This window comes from Equus asinus, chromosome 2 (genome assembly GCF_041296235.1).
Source record: "Equus asinus isolate D_3611 breed Donkey chromosome 2, EquAss-T2T_v2, whole genome shotgun sequence".
Taxonomy (NCBI): Eukaryota; Metazoa; Chordata; class Mammalia; order Perissodactyla; family Equidae; genus Equus; species Equus asinus.
In genome coordinates, this window is record NC_091791.1 from 59,328,326 (window position 1) to 59,350,369 (window position 22,044).

A 22,044-nucleotide genomic window follows, 5' to 3' on the forward strand; every position below is an offset into this window, starting at 1 on the left:
GCTCAGCGTTTTAGCAGCTGGTGTGGCCTGACTGCCAGCTCAGGACCTATGTATGTCTGCACTGCCCGGGGACTGGGGCTGGCCCCCAGATTGACCTGCTCAGTCAAAAACTGTCTTTGAATGACTCATTAGATTATAAAAATCAGAAGGGTCCCATGAAAGTCCGGATTTCTTATAAAAACCTGGATTTTCTACGTATCTAGAAAAAATATGCCCTCCCATTGCTGATGGTCCCCAGGGCTCTGGCCCAGTCATGTGACCCACTGGGCCACTCTGGGTATTGGACTTTGTGGCCTCTGGTCTCTGTGGAGCACGTGACCTGCCTAATTCTGTTCTTCTCTGGCCCAGTGAATTTGATTGGCTACTGGGACAGAGGAGGGTGCTGGAGTGGGAGGGTGCAGCCGCGGGGGGAGAGGGGGGCTTCAGGAAGGCTGCTACTGAGGTGAGTAAGTGTCCCCATGGGGTCAACCTTGTGTTCTCCGCTGTGACCAGCAGTTCCCAATGCCCCTGCAGAGAGGGGGGGCTGCTCCAAGCCAGCCACATGCTCAGCCCATAGCCGTCTACAAGTAATCCAGGCCAGCCTTTGCTCAGGGTCCTGGATCAGACCATGACTGGGGCAAAGGGTGGGTGCTTGGCTGGAAGCAGGGCATCTAGAGTCAGGCTGTGCCCAAGGTCAGAAGTTAGTTGGAAGGGCAGTTTGCAGAGATTAGGAGGCTGAGTAATGTAGGGTGGGGAAGATGGTTAAGGAGTTTCAGAAAATGAACTTTGCTGAACTTTTGGAAGATAGACCAATTTTCCCAGGGCCAACAGTTAGATTGTATCCCCTTTTGAGGTACCTTTGGGTCCCATTCACAGTGGTCTCATATGCTGCCACCAGGTGGCAGCGATGAACTGAAGGACTGAGCTCTTCCCGCTTTCGGAGGGCATTGAGAGGGCAGAGAACTGAGGCTTCCAGTTGTCTCTGTAGCTGGAGGCCCAAGTTGTTGAGAAGGGACCTGGCCCTGCTTCAGAGCACCATAGGTCCCCAGCCCACAATGGCCACGCTGTCAGAGTCCCCTCCCCATCTCCTTCCTTCCAGCCTTGCTAGCTGTTGACTGCCTTCAGGCATTACCTGAAGGTATCCCACCACTACTCCCAAAGCTGATTGTCCCTCCCGGCTCTGCAGCCGTGGATGTCCACTGTGAGGCACCCAGAGAGTAGAGCAGGGAGCATTAAGGGACGTGAGCTGTGGGGAGGGAAGAGAGGTCTCACAGAGCTGGCCTTGAACATCCCAATATAACAAGAGCCAGGGGAAGACATCCTGGCAGGAGGGCCTGCATGGGCAGAGGCCAGGAGGCCAGAAGGCGTAAAGTGAGTTTAGAGGCAGGGAAGGTGATGTGGTGCCATGAACACTGTTGTGTTGGAAGCCGTAGAGATGAAGTCGGGTGGGCAAGTTGGCTGCATGCCGCTGGCAATGGGGAGAGTGGGGGTGTCGTCGGGGCTGTGTCTAGCAGTGGTTATTCTGACTGCCTTTGGGGTGTGGGCTATTTTAATGAGGAGGGAGGAAGCAGAGCCAGTGGAGGACTCTCACCCCTCCCCACCAGGCCCACCCACCCCCATTCCAAAGCCCAGGATGGTGCTGACCTCTGCAGTGGGAGGACAGAGATCCCTGACCCCCATCCCTGGGCTCACAGGAGGTGGTAAGGGTTGGGGGGCCTGGTGCAGAAGCAAGATGTAATGCCATTATCATTCCCCAGTATGGCCATCAGGAGGTCCCAGTGAGCTGAGCTGGGGCTGAACTCTTATAGGGACTGAAGAGCAGAGGGACCTGAGACCCCCCCCCCCCCCCCATCCAGTCCTTCTCACATGTGCTGCATCATAGATTCACCAGGGAGCTTGGAAGCATACCCGTGCGTGAGCTCCATCCCCAGAGAGTCTGATTTAGCTGGTCTGCTGGGAGGCTAGGGTGTGGGTCTGTTTTTCAAGTCCCCGGTGATTCCAATGTGTAGTCAAGAGTGAGAAGCACATACTCTAAGCAGAATCCCCAACTTCAGTGAGCTTCAGGACCACCTGGAGGGCTGGTCACAATGCAGACTGCTGCCCCCCTTGAGTTTCTGATCCGTAGGTCGAGGTGTCTAACGAGCTCCTGGGTGATGCTGATGCTCCCGGCCGGGCCATGCTGGGGATTCTGCCGCTATAGGGTCTTGTTCTCTCACTCTCTCTTTTTTATAAAACAGCTTTGTTGAGAGTTGTATCTCAACATACCATACAATTCACTGTTTTCAGTATGCAGTTCAGTGCCTTTTAGTACATGCGCAGAGTTGTGTAGCCGTCCCCACCATCAAGTTTAGAGCATCTCATCACCCTAGGAAGAAACTCCAGGCCCATTAGCAGTCAGTCCCCATTGCCGCTTCCTCTGGTCCTAAGCAACCACTGGTCTACTTCTGCCTCCATAGATTTGCCTATTCTGGATGTTTCCTGTACATGGAATCATACAATGTTTTGTCCTTTGTGACTGGCTTCTGTCACTTAGCATATTTTCAAGGTTTGTCCACGTTGTAGCGTGTATCAGTGCTTCATTCCCTTTGATGACTGAATCCTATTCTACTGTATGTATATATCATGTTTTGCATATCCGTTCATCGGTTGATGGACTTTTGGGTTGTTTCTACTTTATGACTATTATGAATATAATGCTGCTGTGCACATTTGTGTACAAGTTTTTGTGTGGACGTGTTTTCATTTCTCTTGGGTCTATTCCCAGGAGTGGAATTGCTGAGTCATATGATAACTCTAGGTTAACCTTTTGAGGAACTGCCGGGCTGTTTCCCAAAGTGGCTGCACCATTTTACATTCCCATCTGCAGTGTACGAGGGTTCCAGTTTCTCCCCACCCTCGCCAGCTCTGGTGATTGTCCTTCTTGATTCCAGCCATCCTACTGAGTGTGAAGTGGTATTTCCTCCTGGTTTTGATTTGCATTTCCCTTATGGCTAATGATGTCGAGCATCTTTTTATGAGCTTATTGGCCATTTGTATATCTTCCTTGGAGAACTGTTTATTCAGACCCTTTACTCATTTTTAAATTGGCTTTTTATCTTTTTATTATTTAGTAGGATTTCTTTATATATTCTAAATATTCATATATGTTGTAGGTACAAGTCTCTCATCAGGTATGTAATTTGTAAAGTTTTTTCCCTATTCTTTAGGTTGTCTTCATTTTCTTGATGGTGTCCTTGGAAGCTTGTAAGTTTTTAATTTTGATGGTGTCCAACTTATTTTTTCTTTTCTTGCTTGTGCTTTTGGTGTCATGCTTAATCTAAGATTATAGGGATTTACCCCGGTTCTCTTCTGAGAGCTTTATAGTTATAACTCTTACATTTAGTCTTTGATCAATTTTGAGTAAATTTTTATATATGGCATGAGGCAGGGGTTTAACGTCATTCTTTTGCATGTAGATATTCAGTTGCTGCACAATGTTTGTTGGAAAGACGATTCTTTCCCCATTGAATTGTCTTGACACTCTTAAAGAATATCAATTGACTATAAATGTGAAGGTTTTATTTCTGGACTCTTCATATATATATGTATGTATATACGTTCTGAGTTGATGTATTTCTCTAGCCTATGCCAATCTAGACTGTCTTAATTGCTGTAGTTTTGTAGTAAATTTTGAAATTAGGAAGTGTGTGTTCTCCAACTATAATCTTCTTTTCCAGATTTTTTTTTTGGCTTCTGGGTTCCTTTCCTTTCCATGTGAATTTTAGGATCAGCTTGTCAATTTCTGCAAAGAAGCCAGCTGAGATTTTGATAAGAATTATGTTGAATGTATATATCGGTTTGGGGAGTGTTGCCATCTTAACAGTAGTCACTCTTCTGATGTGTGAACATGAGATGTCCTTCCATTTATTTAGGTCTTCTTTAATTTCTTACATGATGTTTTATAGTTTCCAGAGTGTAAGTTTTATGCTCTTTTGTTAAATTTATTCCTAAGTCTTATTTTTATACTATTGTAAATAGAATTGTTTGCTTTTCTTTTCTTTCTTTTTTTTTTTGAGAAAGATTATCCCTGAGCTAACATCTGCTGCCAATCCTCCTCTTTTTGCTGAGGAAGACTGGCCCTGAGCTAACATCCGTGCCCATCTGCCTCTATTTTATATGTAGGATGCCTGCCACAGCATGGCTTGCCAAGCGGTGCCATGTCCGCACCCGGAATCCGAACCAGTGAACCCCAGGCCACTGAAGCAGAATGTGCGCGCTTAACTTCTGCACCACCGGGCCAGCCCCTAGAATTGATTTCTTAATTGCATTTTTTACTTTGTTCATTGCTACTGTATAAAAATACAACTGATATTTATATATTGATCTTCTTTCTTGCAACCTTGCTAAACTCACTTATTAGTTCTAGTAGTGTTTTTTTAGTGAATTCCTTGGAATTTTCTATATACAAGATCATGTCATCTGCAAGCAGAGTTTTACTTCTTTCTTTCCAATCTGGACGCCTTTTATTTAATTTTATTGTCTAATTGCTCTGGCAAGATCTTCTGGTACAGTGTTGAATAGAAGGGGCAAGAGCAGATGTCTTTGTCTTGTTCCTGATCTCGGGGGAAAACTTTCAGTCTTTCCCCATTAAGGATGATGCTAGCTATGGTTTCATAGATGCCCTTTGTCAGGTTGAGGAAATTCCCTTCCATTTCTAGTTTATTGAGAGTTTTTCTTGAGAGATGTGGATCGTCAAATGTTTTTTCATTGTCTATCGAGCTGATTATGTGGTTTTGCCCTTTATTCTATTGGTGTAATATAGTATGTGAATTGATTTTTGGATATTAAATTGCCCTTGCCTTCTGGAATAAACCCTGCTTGGTCATGGAGGATAATCTTCTTTGTATGTCACTGCATGTGCTTTGTTCGGGGTTTTTATGTCAGATTCATAAGAGATGTTGATCTGCAGTTTCCTGTTTTTATGTTGTCTTTGGTTTGGGCTCTGGGGTCGCAGTGGCCTCACACAGTGGCCCTCTCTCTCCTTGACAGATAGGGAGGCTGAAGCCTAGAGAGGGAGGGTTTCACACGTGTATTATTCTGCTCAAAATACCGCAGACGGTGTGGCTTAAACAACAGAAGTTTATTTTCTCACAGTTCTGGAGGCTGGAAAGTCCAAGATCAAGGTTCTGGCCGCTTCAGTTTCTAGCGAAGGCTCTCACCTGGCTTGAATGCGGCCGCTTTCTCGCTGTGTCCTCACATGGCCTGTCCTTGGTGTGCGTGTGGGGACTCTCTGGAGTCCCTTTCTTATAAGGACACTAGTCTGAGAGGTCATCTAATCATAGACTCCTGGAAGTCCTGTTAGAGATCAAAGAAAGAACTAAAAGGGGTCTTAATCCCAGCCGTTGGGATTTCACAGAACAGTTTCAAAAAAGGGAAGGACCTTTCTAGGGTTGCCAATGTGTAATTTTGTTAAATCTGTCCATTTTAAAGAAAGCAGGAAGAGAAGAAAGATACAAAAATTTAAAGACCCAATTACCGTCTAATATGGTTGGCATTTCATTAAGAAAAAGGATATTTTATTACTAGAAATGTAGAATGGACGTGATCTTAGACTAGAGGACAGTCCTTGAAAAGATCTATGTTTCTAAGTTCTGGTGGACTTGTGAAACTGGTTGTGGACCTGGATTTGGGAATCACACTTTTGGTGACCAGAGGACAGTCTCCTTTACCCAGAAAGGCAGAATGCCTCCTCCAGGGTTGCCCTGTGCTGCCCTGCCCTACCTGGGCTGCAGCCCGTGTCCTGCCTGAGGTCAGGATGGTCTGAGCTGTTTCAGCTGCCTCCAGGGTAGAAGGGGCCTCAGGCCAGCCTGCCATCTGTGTGTGTGGACCCTGGAATGGACTTCATTATGGTCGACACGGCCCAACCTCAATCCCAGTGTATCTGGGAAGGAAGTAGTTAGATTGTTCCAGGCTGATTGGCGGAAGGAATGGATGTGGGAGTTGGAGGGAGCTGGGTTCTGACAGGGCCATCTCCATCCTCTCTGACCACCTGTGTCCCCACTGCCAGGCTGGACTAATGCTGTTTGCTGGCAGGGCTGTGTGGGGGATGTGCATGAAGGACTGGAAGCACGGGGCTCGGCTGGCGCACATAAGTGCTCAACTAACAGGAGGGCTCTGAGGATCATTGTAGGGCCAGGGTGTCCTGTGATGTCCCTATAGCTTCAAAACCCCCATATAGACCCTCAGATTTTTGTGCTGAAGTGTCTTAGCATCTGGCCTCTCTGTTTACAGATGAGGAAGCAAGGCCCACATGAGTTGATGGCAGAGCGGGGATGAGAGGCAAAGATCCTTACTCCCAGCCCCCAGCCCCTCCCCGACATTGTCCTGGATGGAGGGTCTTGGTCCATGTTGCCCTGGTGGGCTTCAGGGGCTTGCTGAGTCTCCAGAAGGGCCGCTGCCTCCTCTCCCCTTTCCCTCTGAATGGCTGCCTCCTCTGCAGATTCTCAGCTGTGTCTCACCCTCGGTATCTGTCTGTGTACTTAAACCCCTGCCCTCTGGTTTCAAACCGAAAGTCCCCAGGAGAGGCCGGCCCCGTGGCAGAGTGGTTAAGTTCGTGCACTCCGCTGAGCTGGCCCAGGGTTTCACCGATTCAGATCTGGGGCGCGGACATGGCACCGCTCGTCAGGCCACATTGAGGCGGCGTCCCACATGCCAAAACTAGAAGGACCTGCAACTAAGATACACAACTATGTACTGAGGGGATTTGGGGGAGAAAAAGCAGAAAAAAAAAAAAGACTGGCAACAGTTGTTAGCTCAGGTACCAATCTTTAAAAAAAAAAAAAAAAAGACAGTCCCCGGGAGATCTCCGGGGAGCCTGCAGGGTCTGTGCTATAAGCACACGTGGCGCTCGTTAGCCTGGTCAGGGCCCCAGCGCCTTAAATGGAGTGGTACCAGAGCCCAGGCTCGGGTGGGGTTTATCAGTACTTGGGCTCCATTTGCCTGGAAACATTCCGGGTCCGGTCCACGTTCTGCTCTTCTGAAGTTTTCCTCCCAGGAGTCCACTGCCTTGGGATTCTAAAACCCTCATATCACATGGTTCCTCGGCTTCCTGCCCCGCACCCCCCCAGAGCTCCCAGACAGTGAATTTCCCTTCCCTGGCCCCTGCCAGGCCCAGCAGTCAACTTACTTTAATAATAAGCAACTAAGAAAACAGCTCCTGGAACTTGGCGTTTGTGCTTCTTCCAGCAATAAAACTATTTCCGGGCCCCTGGCAGAGAAGAGAGGGAGAATTTCGAGGTCGTGTCTCTGCTGTGGATCAGAAGGAAGGTTCAGAGTGTGCACACATCTCCGTCTGCATGCAGAGGTTACACAACACGGCTGAGGACTGTTGGTAGCCTGTGTCATTAAAAGACTGTTACCCAGTACCTAAACTGAGTCCAGGGCGAGAAGAAGTCTCCCAGACTCCCGCTAACCCAGCCATGGTTTCATTTTTGCCTTTTTCTTTCTGATCTCTGTGCACTCACATGCACTTTCTCTCACAGGTGTGATCACAGTCCACGCTTGGCATGTCCTGCTTGTTCACCTTGGTGACATTCAGGCATTAGACATGAGCTCAGCCAGCACGTGCTGGCTGAGCGCCTGTCCTCTGCTGGCCGTGTCTGGGGGTGGACAGTGGGTGAAGCCTCACTGAGCTTACATTCCAGTAGAACGAGGAGAGGAAGTAACTAAATGGTTTCAGCTCGCGGACATTTTATCCTGTTTGTTGAAGAGCCTTTATATGTGGTTGAGTGGAAGTGCCTGGTGTCAAATGCTGCTCCTATAAGGGTGGCCCGTGAGATTAATTCCTGTCGTTTCCAGGCTGGGTGATGCTACAGTAAAGGTCATAGTGCACGTTGCTCTTTCATCTGTGTGGCTTTTTTTTCTGTAGGCTGATTCTTAGAAGTAGAATTATTGAGTTGAAAAGTAGGAACTTATTTAAAAAAATTATTTTGGAAAATTTTAAACAGAAAATTTCGAAGTAGGGAGAATAATTTCATGAACCTTGTGTGCCCACCTCCCAGTTGCAGGAATGACCAATCAGGGCCGATCTTATTTCATCTAAAGCCCCTCCAGTCCCCACACCCCTAAGGCATTATGTTGAAGCAAGTCCCGAATTCGTATTGTTTCCTCTGTAACTATTTCAGCGCATACCTTAAAGGGGGTCTTTTAAAAAAGATCATCGTAAGGGGCTGGCCCCGTGGCCGAGTGGTTAAGTTCACGCGCTCCGCTGCAGGCAGCCCAGTGTTTCGTTGGTTCGAATCCTGGGCGCGGACATGGCACTGCTCATCAAACCACGCTGAGGCGGCGTCCCACATGCCACAACTAGAACAACCCACAACGAAGAATATACAACTATGTACTGGGGGCCTTTGGGGAGAAAAAGGAAAAAAATAAAATCTTTAAAAAAAAAAAAAAGATCATCGTAACGCCATTATCACACCTAAAACAACAGTGACTTCTCAACATCCAATACCTGCTCACTGTTGAGATTTTCCCACTGGTCTCATGAAGTCTTTTTGCAGTTGGATCCGGATCCAAACCAGATCCATGAATCTTGTTGATTTGATTGATGTGGCCCTTAAGTCCCGTTGAATCCAGAACAGCTCTTTCCGCCCTAAAGTGTATTTGCTAAGGTGACCAGGCTGTCTTCCTGGGTGCCCCACAGTCTGGATCTTGCTCGTGGTACCCTGGGTTTGGTTTAGCCTGCGTCCCGGTCCCTGGGCTTCCTGTAAGCGGGTGGAGACCACAGAGGCTTGATCACATTTGGCTCGGTTTTGGCCGGCATAGTCGGGTGGTGCTGTGTGCTGCACGGGGGCACGGAAGGTCCTGTGGTCTCTCTTGTGACCTGGCAGTGGCTGGTACTAGTCCCCTGGATTCCTTATCTCACTGTGGCCTGCAAAACAGTGATATACCGACTCTCTCATTTCCTCTGCATTAATGAACTGCAATACTTCCAGAGAGAACTTCCCCGAGGTGCCGCGGGGGCAGGTGGCAGGTCCAGTGCTTGCTTTGCCTGGCTTTCCCTGTCTTCAGAGGAGGTTCGGGGTGCTTCTCTAAAGCTGGGGGGAGGGATGTTGGATTTGGTGACCCCACTGTAACGTTCCTGCAGACGAGGAACCGGAGCAGACCGGATGAGGATCTGGGTGATAGGGGTGGGAGCTGGCTAGGAGAAGGAAGATGGAGAGGCTCATGAGTGGAGGATAGGAGTCACTGGAGGCCAGTGCTGGAGGACAGGGGCCCCAGCCCCCATGTGTCCTGACCTCTCAGCTAACTCAGAACCAGCCTGCCAGCTGCCCACACCAGGCTGACTGTACTTTTTCACACCTGCAGTCCTGCTCAGTCCTCACCGTGTGCCTGTGCCTGACGGAGGGTGGGCTGCAATGTTACCTCACTTCTGCATTTGAGGAAGGGAGGCACTGGGCTTGCCCGAGAACACACAGTGGTGGATGGCAGGAGGAGAGCGAGGCCCCGGGTCAGGCCCTCTCCACCGAGCCACCCTGCCTTCAAGGAAAGGAGGCGCAGTTTTACCTCCCCTGCACACCCCAAGCCCCGCTGGGGGGAAAAATAAGAGTTAGAAGCCGTGATCCTTGCCCTTGTATTCTGGGCCTGAGTAGGGGAGAGAGAGCCAGAAGAGAAGCACACACCCCAGCCATGGGTCATGGTACAGAGGGGATGGTACCAAAGCTGCACACACATTTTCCATGGAGACAGACCTTTGCTGGTGTAACAGTCTCGGCTCCTCTCTCTGCACAGGCCTGTCTCCGACTGCTCAGCCTCTGGGGGCTGCAGCTGGTGATGCCTCTGTTCTCTGGAGTGTTGGTGACATGGGGTCAGGGCCTGGTCTCCTGATGTGTGTGAGGGGGCCAGAGTACTCAGGGCATTTAAAAAACCACCTCAAAGGAAGAGAGAAAGAGAAGCCCTTTGAACTAAGCCGCTCTGTGGGGCTGTGGTAGAGGTGAGAAGGCTGGGCCCCAGGCTGAGGAGAGTCTAAGATGGCCACCAGCCCACCGTGGTGACACCATCTGGTGGATTAGTTGTTTCCTGCTGGGCCTTGAGAGGGAAAATATTTGTGAAAGAAACCAAGGTCAGGGCTCCTGGAGGAAGCCCTGCTGGAATCATTAATGCCAGGGGCCCTTCTCCTTAGCCTTGGCTGGTGACGTCAGTTCTGTATTCTGTATTTCAAACAAGCTGATGTGTGCCCCGCTGTCCCTGAGAAAGAGTCTGAAGAAAAGCTGAAGTGAAGGTAGCCACAGAGAGAAGCAAAATGTCCTTTGTTCTCAAATTGAGATTTATTTTAAAAAGACTCTAGTGCTTTGACTTTGAGCAGTGCTTTTTGAGTTTTCTAAGAACTTGCCTTTTGTCTCCTCTGGTCCTCAGAGCAGCTGCTGAGGAGATGAGGGCAGGTTTTATTCGATCCATTTTACTGAGGAAGACGCTGAGGCCTCAGGAAGTTTCGTGACCAGCCGGAGGCAGAGCCAGAGCCTGGCCTCCGGCCCCTCTGCCAGCGTTCCTTTCCCTCCTCTGTGGCAGCCACCACCCAGGGGGCAGTTTTGTTGTGGCAGAAAAAGGAAGGGTTGGCAAGGGAGCCACCAGCCCCTACTGCGCGCACTGCCTGGGTTGGTGCAGAGTTGCCGGGAGGGTAAAGAGATCCATTCAGTGCCCCAAGCGCTAAGGTTGTTTCTTAAGAAAAATATAAAATGAGACAGTTCTGGCTCTGAGCCCCAGGTGGAGTCTCTCTAGGACGCTGGCTTGGCCAAAGTTGTTCCCTGGAGACCACATTCCAGGAGGTAATGTGTCTCCAGGGCCCCAGGCCGTCCGATTAGAGCAGCCCTGGGATGCTACGAGCTGTCACATAAAATATGACGGAAGGAAAGGGTTGCTTCCCAAGGCTTTTTCACACCCGGCCCAAAATAGAGCCAGTGGTTGGCGAGTGGATGCACAAAAAGTGTGTGTATGTGCATGTGTGTGTGTGCGCACGCGTGTGTGTGAGGGTTGCAGTCTCGCCTCCAGCATCCCCCCAGCGCACGCCCCATCTGCAGAGACCCTGCCTCTGCTTAGTGCTCTCCTTGTCCGCGTTGTTGTTGTCACCAGAGGTGCCTCTTTCTGCTGCTCATCTCTGCTATGCTGTGCAAAGGCTCATCTCTGAAACCCTGACTCTCAGACCCTGCCTGGCACAAATAAGGGCTCCACAAATGTCTGTCTGCTGAGTGGCTGGACAGGTGGAAGTTTGAATAAATCATCATATGATTAAGTGGAAACCCGACCCCCTCCTTCAGGATACCTTTGGGTTCTTGTCCGCGTTGTTGGTCTTCCAGGAGAGGGTGCTCTTCTGCAGCACCCTAAAGAGCCTGGGCGGGTGGTTGGAAACCCCAGGTTCTGGCCCTGGCTCTGCCAGTAACTGCCCGCACAACCTTGGGCGAATCGCTGTGGCCTGTCTGGGCCTCTCCTTTTCTATCTGTCACCTGGGGTCATGAATGCTGTTCCGCCTGCCTTGAAGGGTGGTGGTGAGGACCAGCCTGGGTATGGTGTGAGGTGGGAGTGGGTATGTGGGATGTGTTGAGCAGGGGGCTGGGACACCAGGCCAACTCACTGGCTTATGTGCAAGGACAGTGGGCTCCTGAGGGCCAGGGCCGTGTCTTGTTAGCGCTGAATCCCAGCACCTGGCCCAGGGATGAGTAACGTTTGTTGAATGGCTGCCGCACAGAGAAGCCCACGGCACCAGGTTTAGCCCCGTCAGGCTTTGAAAGTGCTGCACAAAATATGACGTCTTTGGAAAAGCAATTACCTACGGATGGGCCCAAGGCCATTTTCTCCCTTCCGGGAATTAGGTACAAAAGCTTCCTTGTGCTCCAGGCGCCACTGCTACATCCTGAGGATGGAGTTTGCAGGGACTCATGGAAACCCCCGGAAGCAGCTGGCGCTGATTGCTTGGGGGCCAGTGTCTGCAAGGTGAGAGGTAGTGTTGAACTGTGAGAAGAAGGGCGGGGTCTGAGCTCTGGGACCCCACCCCTTAAGGGGCTGGCCATCTTTGAGGGCTGTCAGCTGCCCGCCCAGCCTGGGCCGCTCCAGGTGGAGGGCAGAGGTCACCAGTCCATACTTGTTCCTGTTGAGAGGGTGCAGGAGAGGGCCGCAGGGAGCTCCAGTAAGGGGGGGCGGGGGGTCGTCTGGCTTGCGTTGACACAGGCCGTGAGGCTGGCCTGGCTCCTCTTGTTTCTCCTCTCAGGCTCTGTTCTCCTGGAGCCTGTGCTGTGTCTGGCTCTCCATGTGACCTTGGCAGGTGAGTTCGCCTCTTTGACCTCAGTCTCCCTTCCTGGAAAGCAGAGGGATTGATATAGGTAACCCCAGGCATTCTGTGATGCAGGACTTAATGACAATGCAAGGTGCGAGGACTAGTCATTTCCTGATTCGACCAACACTTGCTGTGTACCTGCTGAGGGCAGGCACGGTGCAGGTGCTCGAGATGCCTCAGGGACAGAGCCAGGAGTCCCCGCCCTCATGGAGCCTGCACTCCAGTGAGGGAGACACACAGTGAACAAGCCACAAGTGAAGGTCACGGTGTGTCGGGTAGTGATATGTCTGTCAGGGGAGAGGTTTGCAGTTTTATAAAGGGTCTGGGTCAGGAAGGGACTCATGAGAAGGTGGCATTCGAACACAGACCTGAAGTGGGTGAGGGAGGGAGCCATGCCAACATCCAGGCAGAGGATACAGCAAGTGCAAAGGCCCTGAGATGGGAGCTGCCTGGTGTGTTTGAGGAGTAGAGGGAGGGAGAGGGGGCAGGAGAGGAGGTCAGAGGTTATGGGGGACGGGGGCAGACTGCAGCGGCCTTGTCTGGGATTGCACAGAAAGATTACACAGACTTCGGTTTCTACTCTGGGTGCCGGGGGCCAGTGCAGGGTGTTGTGTAGAGGAACTGCCTTAATGTTCTGGTAGAGTCACTCTGGTGCTGTGTTGAGAATAAACAGCGGGTGGGGTGCCGGTGGTGGCAAGAAGGCCAGTCAGGGGCTGTCACTCAGATGAAGTGGCTTGGACTAGGGTGGTGAGGGGTGGGCAGCTTCTGGGAGCCTTTTGAAGTAGAATCGATGGGATTCCTAGTTGGTTGGGTGTGGGGTTGAGAAGGGAGAAGTCAAGGAGGAATGTCAGGTTCGGGCTGAGCAGCAGGAAGGATGGAGTGGCCCCTCAGATGGGATGAGATGACCCAGGCAGTGGGTACTCATTGACCAAGCAGGGACCGCTGCACACCAAGTCCTAGCCAGACCCTTGGGCCATGAGGAGGAGGGGGGGTAGAGACCTGGTTGTCATCTGGTGCCTGCCCCTGGGCTTATCACTGTCAAGACTGATCATGCCTTGGTGAGGCAATTAGAAACCCTCAAGATGGAATGTGTCTCATATTTAATGAAATGGTTCAGACTGAGAGCAGAGGCGGGAAGGGTGGGGCTGTGGGGCGCAGCACTCAGAGCCCTCGCTGGGAGAGTTGGGCTTATCCTGGGCCTGGAGGGCCAAGCTGAAGAGGGCCAGGCCCAGAGGAGAGAGGGTTCGGGCAGGAGGAGGGGCAAGGTACCAGCACAGAGGCAGGGTTGAGGCGGGACTGTGGTGAAAGGGCTATGGTGGTAGGAGAGCTGGGATTTGGGAGTTCATGTCGCAGCTTGGAACGCTGTGACCTTGAGTGGTTACTTAACCTTGCAGAGCCTCATCTACAAAATGGGATGTCCCTGTTCCTTCACGGGGGCACTGGGAGAGCATATTAGAATTTAAGAATCAGATCTGGATGTGACGTGTTCAGCCCGGCACGTGGCATGCTGTGGGCCCTGGACACACCTGGGGAGGCCTCCATGGGCCTCTCCCAGGTGGCCCAGCAAAGAGCAGAGCTTCAAGAGAGCCACTGCTGACAACGCTGGGCCCGTGTTGATGCCAGCAGACCGCAGGTTTGAGAGGCCTGAAATGCCCAGTGCCCTGGCCACCCTGGCCACCTTTCCCGGGCCCTTCTATTTTAGGGCTCAGTCCCAATGGACGAGGAAGTGTGTCCAGCTCTGCCGCAGCTAATGACAGCCTGCCAGGCATTTAAAAGCAGCTCCACTATTTTTATCGACAGGAGGTAGCTGGCCTGTCCTCCTCCCCAGACAGTGCCAAGATGGGTGACTTTAAGGAAACCAAGGCCTTGATGGGAAGATAGGTCATTGTCTCAAATCATAGACTGTCGTCGGGCAGGATGTGCCCACGGAACTGTCTGGGGGTGTCGGGCGTTAGCTTTGCCCGGTGGTCTGAATTTAGAGATAATTCTACCCTGCCTTGCCAATAGGGCTCTGTTTTCAGTATTCCTCAGAGTCAGTCCTCGGTGGTGTCTCTGGGGGCAGCAGGTCTCTGTCCCCATAGGAGCAGGGGCACGGAGAGGAGAGGGCTGGTGTGTCCGTGTCCCCAGGCCAAGCCCAGAGCTGAGGGCTTTCCATGCCCACTGGACGTTTCTCTGAGCTCTTTAGTAGAAGGTCGTTTACAAGGCTCTTGCCTGGTGGGACCGTGGGTGATTTCCTTTCCTTCTTTCTAAGAAAATGCTTTTAAATAGGCTCCGGGCCTTTGGGTGGAGATTGGGGAGCAGAGTAAGGGATGGGGTGGTGAATGCCCAGTGTCGTACAACGTGAAATAGCTGTCCTTAGAGATAGGCGGAGTCGTGTGGTATTGGCCACAGTTTGTATTTAGGTAAAATCTTTTTTGGTTCACTACCTAATTTCTAAACAAAAATGCATTTTTTCGAGCACTTGGTTGGTTGATCCTGACAGCAGTGGGCATCCTGCCCCCACCCCGCCCCAGTCATCTTCCTGCAGCAGCCATGGGGCCATTCCCAGCCTCAAATCCCTGGAAGCCTTCACTGGCCCCTTTGCCTGTAGGGTCAGGATGTGGCTGGGCTTCCACACCCGGCTCTGGGCCCCGCCTTGCACCGTCACCCCTCCCCTGCTGCCACAAGCGTCGCTCTTTGACTCCTTTCTCCCCCTCTCAGGGCACCTTTCTGCCCCCTTCCTCCTAACCCACTGCAGGTTTCACCTCCTCTTTGATGCCCTCCCTAGTCCAGCTACACGCCCTGCCTGGACCCCATGGGCCAGCTGCTCTGGGTGCCCTAGTGGCCTTCTGCCTGCCTGCCAGACTGCGAGTGTCTCTGTGGGCGGGGCCTGTGTGGGCTTCTCCCTCAAGCTGTAGCCCTCCCTCCTGTTCTGTGAGCGAGTGGACCACGTGGCTCTTCGTGGCTTACAGGTGCTTCCCCATACCTTACTTTACTGAGCAGTCCTGCCTCCAGAAATGTAGGGGCTGAGATTTAGACAGCAGATCCAGGACTAGCACCCATTTGTGTCTCTCAGGGAGTCAGAGCACTGGATGGGGGCCCTCAGCTCTCCTGGGCCCTGACCACTCTCTGTCTTCCACCCTTGCCCCATCTCCAAGGGACCAGAGCTCCTCTGGATGGTGTGGGTAGGCTGGCTGTGCAAGTTACTGTCCACTCATGTGACCCCAGGAGCAAAGACAGCAGAGACATCAGAGGCTGAGTTACCTGAGCAGAAGTGGGAGGTGGGGGACCACAGGCCCTGCAGGCAGGCCCACTCCAGCTCCTGGTTCTTGGGGCTGTGAGTCATGCATGTCTGGGGCGGGGGGCCCATCTGGGAGCCTTCCGGCAACAGCCTGGAGGAGACACACGTAGTCTGACTCTGGGTGCCTGAGCATGAAGGCTTCCAGCTGTGGCCCAGCTGTTGGGAGATTGCCCATCCTGGTTCCCAGAGGCCTGGGACTGGCTGTGCCCTCCCACAGATGTTCTGGACACTTGGGGGAATAGCCCCTGTGCCACATCCTCTTCCTGGAGCAGAGGGAGCTTCTGTGGGCCCTGGGTGGAGGCCGGGGTCGGGGTGGGTGCCAAAGGTTCACTCCCCTGAGTGGGCAGCACATAGGTAGTGGTTAGAGAGCTCAGGTTGGCACTGTGGCAGAGACATCCCACAGTGGGAGAGCTGGCTCTGTGTCCTGGGCATTGTCCCCCACCTGACCCTAGCCCCTACACTGAGGAGAACCTCCAGAGGACCCTTGAGTCCCCTTCCTCCTGAGCGTTAGTCTCCCTTGAGACTTCTGCTAACAGGTCACTCCTACTCCTAAACCTGCAATGGCTCCCAGTGCTAAGGCCCAGGTGCTCAGCCTTGGCCACAGAGAGTCACTGGGAGCTTTTCACGGTCCTGATGCCCAGGCCCACCCCACACAGATTCTTGTTTGATTGGTCTGGGGTGGGACCCAGGCACCTGCATGTCAGGGTTGGGAAGCTGGCCTCTGGAATGGACTTCCCAGGTGTCAGGAGCGGCTTCCATAATTGGGTGGCAGCCTAGTTCCCCTTCCTGTTGCTTTGCATCCTCCTTGCAGCCAGGCCAGCCGCTTCCCAACTGCCCTGCTGGGCACCATCCTCACCTCCATGCTGCCTCCACTTGGTGCTTGCTCTCTCCATCCAAATCCAGCCAGGCCAGGCCCTCCCGGCCCAGCTGAATCCCATGCTGTCTGGGAAACCTATCATTTTCCTGGCTGTCCCTGCCCTCCCCAGCACGTGGTCTGGTGCCATCCTCTTAGAAGGTGCTCAAGATTGCTTGTTAAAAACATCACTGCCCCCACAACCCCCCATCTGCCCCCACAGCACACACCTGAGCGCTCTCCCTTCCCTGAGGTGCTGCCTCTCTGGCTGATCCTCACCCCTCAGCCCTGGTGGCCTTTCTGTGATCTGTCCCCAGCCTTGGAGAGGGTGAGGGCTGGATCTGAGGGCCATAGGCTCACCCTTCTGCCTCTGCTCCCGAGCCATTTGAGAAACAGGCAAGAAATCAGTTAGGGACCAGTCAGGATCAGAGTCCAAGCCGGGGTTTCTCCCCCTTCCCAGGCAGGGATGACCTCACCCCTGTGAGCAGCTGGAGGCCTCAGAGCCCAGGCAGAGGGAGGGGAGAGCCCACGCTGCACCCAGTTGTAGCCCCAAGAGCTCAGCCCTCCTGACCACTGCCCTGGCCCCCTCCCCATCACTGAGAGGAGCCCTTGTACCCACCCCTCCCTGAGGGCGGCCTGAGGGCTTGGGAGAGGGAGGAACCAAGAGTCTTTCCTCTAGTCCTGGGAGGTTCGGGAGGTGGGGGAGGAGATGTCCCCTCTCAGGGCTGACAGGAGCTGGCAGTAAGGGTCCTTCCTGGTGGTTGGAGCTGGGTGTCCAGTCTCAGGGCCGGTGGGGCCTGCCACCTGGGGGGCCTCTCCACATTTCAGGGGTGAGGAGGATGCCTGCACAGAGCTTTCCTGGGGCAGCCTGTCCTTGTCTGGTGGCCCTTCAGAACAGGACGGTGGTTATGATTTCACCATGAGGAAATGGGGGTTCGGGGAGGCCGGGTGACCTGTTCACGGCTCTCAGCTAGGAAGTGGGTTTCTGACTCCTGAACGGGGCAACCCCCTTGGCGTTGCTGTTTGAATCCCTTCCTCCCGTCCTACCCTGGTACTGAGGGCTGTAGGGGGTGTAAGTGGGTGTGGGGGGTGTGTGTGGTGCATGTGTGTGTAGATATGTGAGTGTGTGGGGTGTGTGTGTGGTGTGTGTGTGCAGGTATGCGAGTGTGGGGGGTGTGTGGTGTGTGGCGCGTCCGTGTGTCACGGGTGACCCCATGCTGACCTGTCCCGCGTCCCCAGGCAAAGGTGGCGCGGTCGCAGCAGGAGGCCGGGAGGCTGCGCCTGCGGAGCCTGCAGTACCTGGAGCGCTACGTCTGCCTGGTGCTCTTCAACGCTTACCTCCACCTGGAGAAAGCCGGCTCCTGGCAGAGGCCCTTCAGCGCCTGGATGCGGGAGGTGAGACTGCCGAGGCCACCCAGAGCCTCACCTGCGGGGCCCTGGGGACTGGGTGGGGGTGGGGGGACAGGCCTGTCAAGCAGGAAGCGTTCTTGTCTCCCCCTCTTCCATTTGGCTGAGATTTGAGTCCCCAGCCAGGTGTCTGTGCTTGGCAGCAGTCAGTGAAAGTTGACGAGTGAGTCAATGAGTGAGTGAGGAGAAGGGGGAGACAGGCAGGTGGGGACAGAACAGGGCGGTGTGCAGGCGGGCCCTGCTCTGCGTCCCCAAGGCCCCAGGGCCTGGATGCTTCAGGCCCATTATGTGCTCAGCCCTCACCTGCTCTGCAGGGCACGATGGCATGGTGGCCCAGCCCTGCCACCTTCCAGCTGTGACCTTGGGCAGTTTAGTTCTGCTCTAGCCCACTGCCCTCAACATGAACATGGAAACAATGTCGATTGTGTCCCCGCTGCCTCAGAAGGCTGTTGGGGGAGTCCAGACCCTGCGCTAGGCTGGTCTGCCTTAAATGGCCACTGTTACTCTCCAGTTCTGTGGAGAAAGACCCTGAGCACAGAGAGGTTACGGACGTCGTCACGGTCAGCCTTAGAGCCAGTGGTTGGTTCTAAGGCCACTGTGTTGGCTTAAAACCTCCCCTCACGTTCCCCCTCCTCAGTCCCTCTCTGCCTGGCTGGGCCGTTCTTCTGGCTCAGCTGGTTTTAGAGGCAGAGCTGCCGCCTCGGCACCTCTAGGTCGGGAGAGAGGCCTCCTGCCCTCCTCGGTGAAGTGGCCTATAATTCCCTCTCCGCCAGGAAGCCGCCCTCCTGACCTCACCAGTGCTGGCGGCTCTAATCTGGACTCAAGGCTAGCATTAGCTCCGATGACGTGGGTGGGCGGGAGGACAGGAGGCCACTGCCCCCCACCAGAGTGGGTCTGGTGAGGTTCTGGGGCTTAGGCAGGTGTGATGGGCTCAGAGCTGTGAGGGGATGGAGGCTCGGAGGCTGCTGCAGTGCCCTTCCTGGGGCAGGAAGGGTGCTGCTGGGCGGCTGGGCTGAAGATGAGCCTTGCGAGTGGTCCTTAGGTTCATGAGTGTGAGTCAGGACCTGATGGGGTAGGTCACACCAAGGCCATGGCAGGGCCACCCTCTGAAGCAGGCCCTGGTTCAGCTTCCTCTTTGAGCCCCTGGATGGGATGGAGAATGGAAACTGAGGGAGCCAGGGCCTGGGGAGGAGCTTGACTCCCTCCCCTGCTGAACCTGGGTGGTGGGTGTTGGATGGGTGTCAAGGAAGGAGAGAACTGTGGTCCAGGCAGGACTGTGGGTTCCAGCCTCGGGGGCCCTCAGCCCCTCTCTCCCCGGGATGACTGGAGGGTGGGGATGAGAGTTGCCTCCGGTCCTTTGTTCTGAGTGGAACCTGCCTCCTCCCCAACCCCCAGGATGGTGTGGAGAGAAGGGGGCTGGTTGTTGGATGGTTTGAATCTGGCGCCAGGGCCTGGATGACAGGGCTGCATGGAGAGTGTCCAGGAAGACCCACCTGGGGCTGGGGCCCACAGTGGACCTGCACGGCCCCCAGCCGGAACTCGCAGCCCAGGGGCTCTCGTTGGCTCCTGCATCCACACTGCGGGCCCCAGCTGTGATGCCCTGTGCTCCTGAGCGTCCCCATGGAGTGTCGAGGCTGCACAGGCACAGGGGGTACTTCGCCGCCCACCTGGCTCCCGACTTGCTGTCTGCTGAGTGTTCTCTGTGCTTCTGTAGCCTCCATGACGGTCCCTCCAGGGTATAAGGAAAGTGAAGCTCAGAGCAGTTAATAGAAGTCAACACACAACTCGCTCAGGTCACTGAGCTGGCCTGAGGCCCAGCCCTGCCTGTGTGCTTTTAGTTCAGTGAGGGGAGGACGGTGTGGCAGAGGTGGGCAGGGTGACCTGAATGACACCCCTCCTCACCTGGAACACGGCCTCTGTCTCTGCTTTCTACCCAGGTGGCATCGAAGGCCGGAGTCTATGAGATCCTCAACCAGCTGGGCTTCCCTGAGCTCGAGGATGTGGAGGACCAGCCCTTCTCGAGACTGCGCTGCCGGTGGCAGGAGCAGAGCCACAGCCCCGAGCCTTCCGCTGCCGGGGACTTCCTGTAGGACATGCTCCCCCTGGCCCTGCCCGCTCCTTCCCACAGGACCCCATGCAGGCTGGAGTGTGTGAGGTGCTCTTCACTGGGAGTGGTCCTGGGACACAATTCCCCAGCTTCCCAGAGAGACTGGGGTGGGATCGGGACCCCTGTTTTGAAAGAGCTTTTTATAGGACAGTCAGCACACAGCCATGCCTTGGAACTACCCCCCAGGGAGGCCTGGGGTGCGCCTTGCAGACTAGCTGGCCTGGCATCAGCCCTCCAAGGAGCTCACTCCCCAAGGTGCGAAACCAAGCTGCTGGCCACTTCTGCGCCCTTCCCCCAGTGTGGCTCTGACAGCCATGGCGCCTGTTGGACCGCACGGCCAGCCTGGTGCCCTTCTCTTTCTTCCCCTGGCTGCTGCTCTCCGGCCAGGCGGCTCTCCTTTGGCTGCCTGAGTGCTGCCCTGGGGCCCCTGGTGTCCTGGGGAGTGGACGGCGCTCTGGGTGGATTTGTTACTTTGAAGGCAGCTTTACCCAGGTTTCCTGCCTCTCATGCCCCATCTCCAACCTGGAGACTCCAGCAAGGACAGCCACATGGTCCAGTGGGTCCCGTCAAGGCCGCTGCCTTGCCCTCTGTCCCCTCCCCGGGGCTGGCAGGACTGTGGAGGTTTCCAAGGAGCGGGAAACATCAGAGATCCCCTCTTGGGGAGGAGAGAGCTTCCAGAAGTGGTGCAGCTCTGTGGAAGAGGCCTGCTCCATTTCCCCGGAGCCTGGGCTGAGGAGGCCCAAGCCCCCAGCTGCAGGTGCCTCTGCACGTCCTCCCTGCCCCACCAGCCCATGGTGGCCCCGTGGCCCCACCTGCTGCAGCAGGAGCCCCGAGGACGGCCCGGCACCCTGAGAGCCGTGGAGTGTGTGACGGTGGGCTGAGGATGGCGTGAGGCATCTCCTGGATTCCAGGCCATCCTTGCTGAGCACTATCGAGCTGCCTTCCAGTGGCAGCAGCAGGGGCCGAGCGTGGCTGAGTCCGCTCGGGACCAGCTCTGTGCAGACGGCGGGAAGGCTACTCGGAGAGGCGGGAGAGGCGGTGGTGTTGAGTGAGTCTTGCAGCTCTGCCTCTGGGGACTGGTGTCTGCTGAAACCAGGGGCTGAGCAGCGCAGAGGCTGGCCTCTGGCCTGGCTCGTTGGAGGCCTTTCTGGTTGGGCGTATGCACTTCTGCAGAAAAACAGGCAGGTGTGTCACTGGTCATGGTATTTGAAAAGGGGAGAAGAGGCCGAAGTTGTTCCTGTCTACCTAGTATTGAAAAATATTTGACCATCTTGGCTGAATTCTTTTGCAAAACTACTGTATGTCTGTTCACTACCTTCTCAGATTTGTTGTTGTTCTCGTTTTTATTTTTGCATGTATTAAAAAGTTTTAATTTCTTTGCAGACAACGTCTAGATGAAGGATCAGAGGTCAGGGCTGACTTGGGAGGGCTTTTTCGTAGTCTTAGGGTTGACCCTGACTTTGAGCTGTGCTGCGACCACTGGCCGGTCACTTCACCTCTCTGCCTCAGTTTCCCCATCTGTAAAATGGGAGAATAATACTTGCTTACCTACCTCACAGGGGTGTTGTGAGGATTCATTTGTGGGTTTTTTTTTGTACAGAGCTTTTGAGCATTAAAAATGGCTAAATATGAAGTGTGCCTGCCTGCTGATGTCTGCAGTGTGGGGCAGATGGTACGGTGCAGGCTGGGGTCCCTGCTCCTTCAGAGTAATGGCAGGTGGGCAGGGTGGGTTGAGAGCACCTGCCCTTAGTACTTCTGATTCTCAAAGAAGGTAGATTTTTCCAGACATCCCTCTCCTTCATATCCCCAACTATGCCTTACCATCTCACTCTGGATGCCCAGGGCTGTCATGCTGAACCCCTCCTTGAAGAAAACAACATAGGCTAATTCATACTGAAGTGTGAAGGGCTGCTGTATCCAGGAAAATGGAACAAAGTGGCATTTTAGAGCCTATGAAGGAGGGTGGACCTCAGCCTCTGCTTCTTCCCCCCACCTCCACAGGCTCTGCTTGGCCCCTTCAGGTCTCCGGATGCTTGAACACACTCACGTTGAGAGATTGGTGTGTAAAGAAGCAGTGGGGAGAGTAAGGCAGAGAGAGCACTGATCCCAGA

General features: G+C 54.0%; 1 protein-coding gene across 15 annotated transcripts in view; it reads left to right on the top strand.

Annotated features, from left to right (window-relative positions):
- The window catches only part of PALD1 (phosphatase domain containing paladin 1), a 96,095-nt gene extending 74,531 nt beyond the window's left edge, over nt 1-21,564 (top strand). For 5 of the 15 annotated variants that reach the window (XM_070489469.1, XM_070489479.1, XM_070489459.1 and 2 more), the window contains exons 19-23: nt 3,186-3,222; nt 11,826-11,946; nt 12,221-12,274; nt 17,659-17,814; nt 19,764-21,564. In XM_070489469.1, the coding sequence (XP_070345570.1) occupies nt 3,186-3,222; nt 11,826-11,946; nt 12,221-12,274; nt 17,659-17,814; nt 19,764-19,980 (585 nt within the window). In that variant the 3' untranslated portion in view covers nt 19,981-21,564. Of the gene's footprint in view, nt 1-3,185; nt 3,223-4,140; nt 4,850-11,825; nt 12,097-12,220; nt 12,275-17,658; nt 17,815-19,763 lie in introns of those variants that run through there. The other 10 variants (XM_014840312.3, XM_014840311.3, XM_044756480.2 and 7 more) reach the window with 7 other exon arrangements.
- The last annotated feature ends 480 nt before the right edge of the window (nt 21,565-22,044 follow it).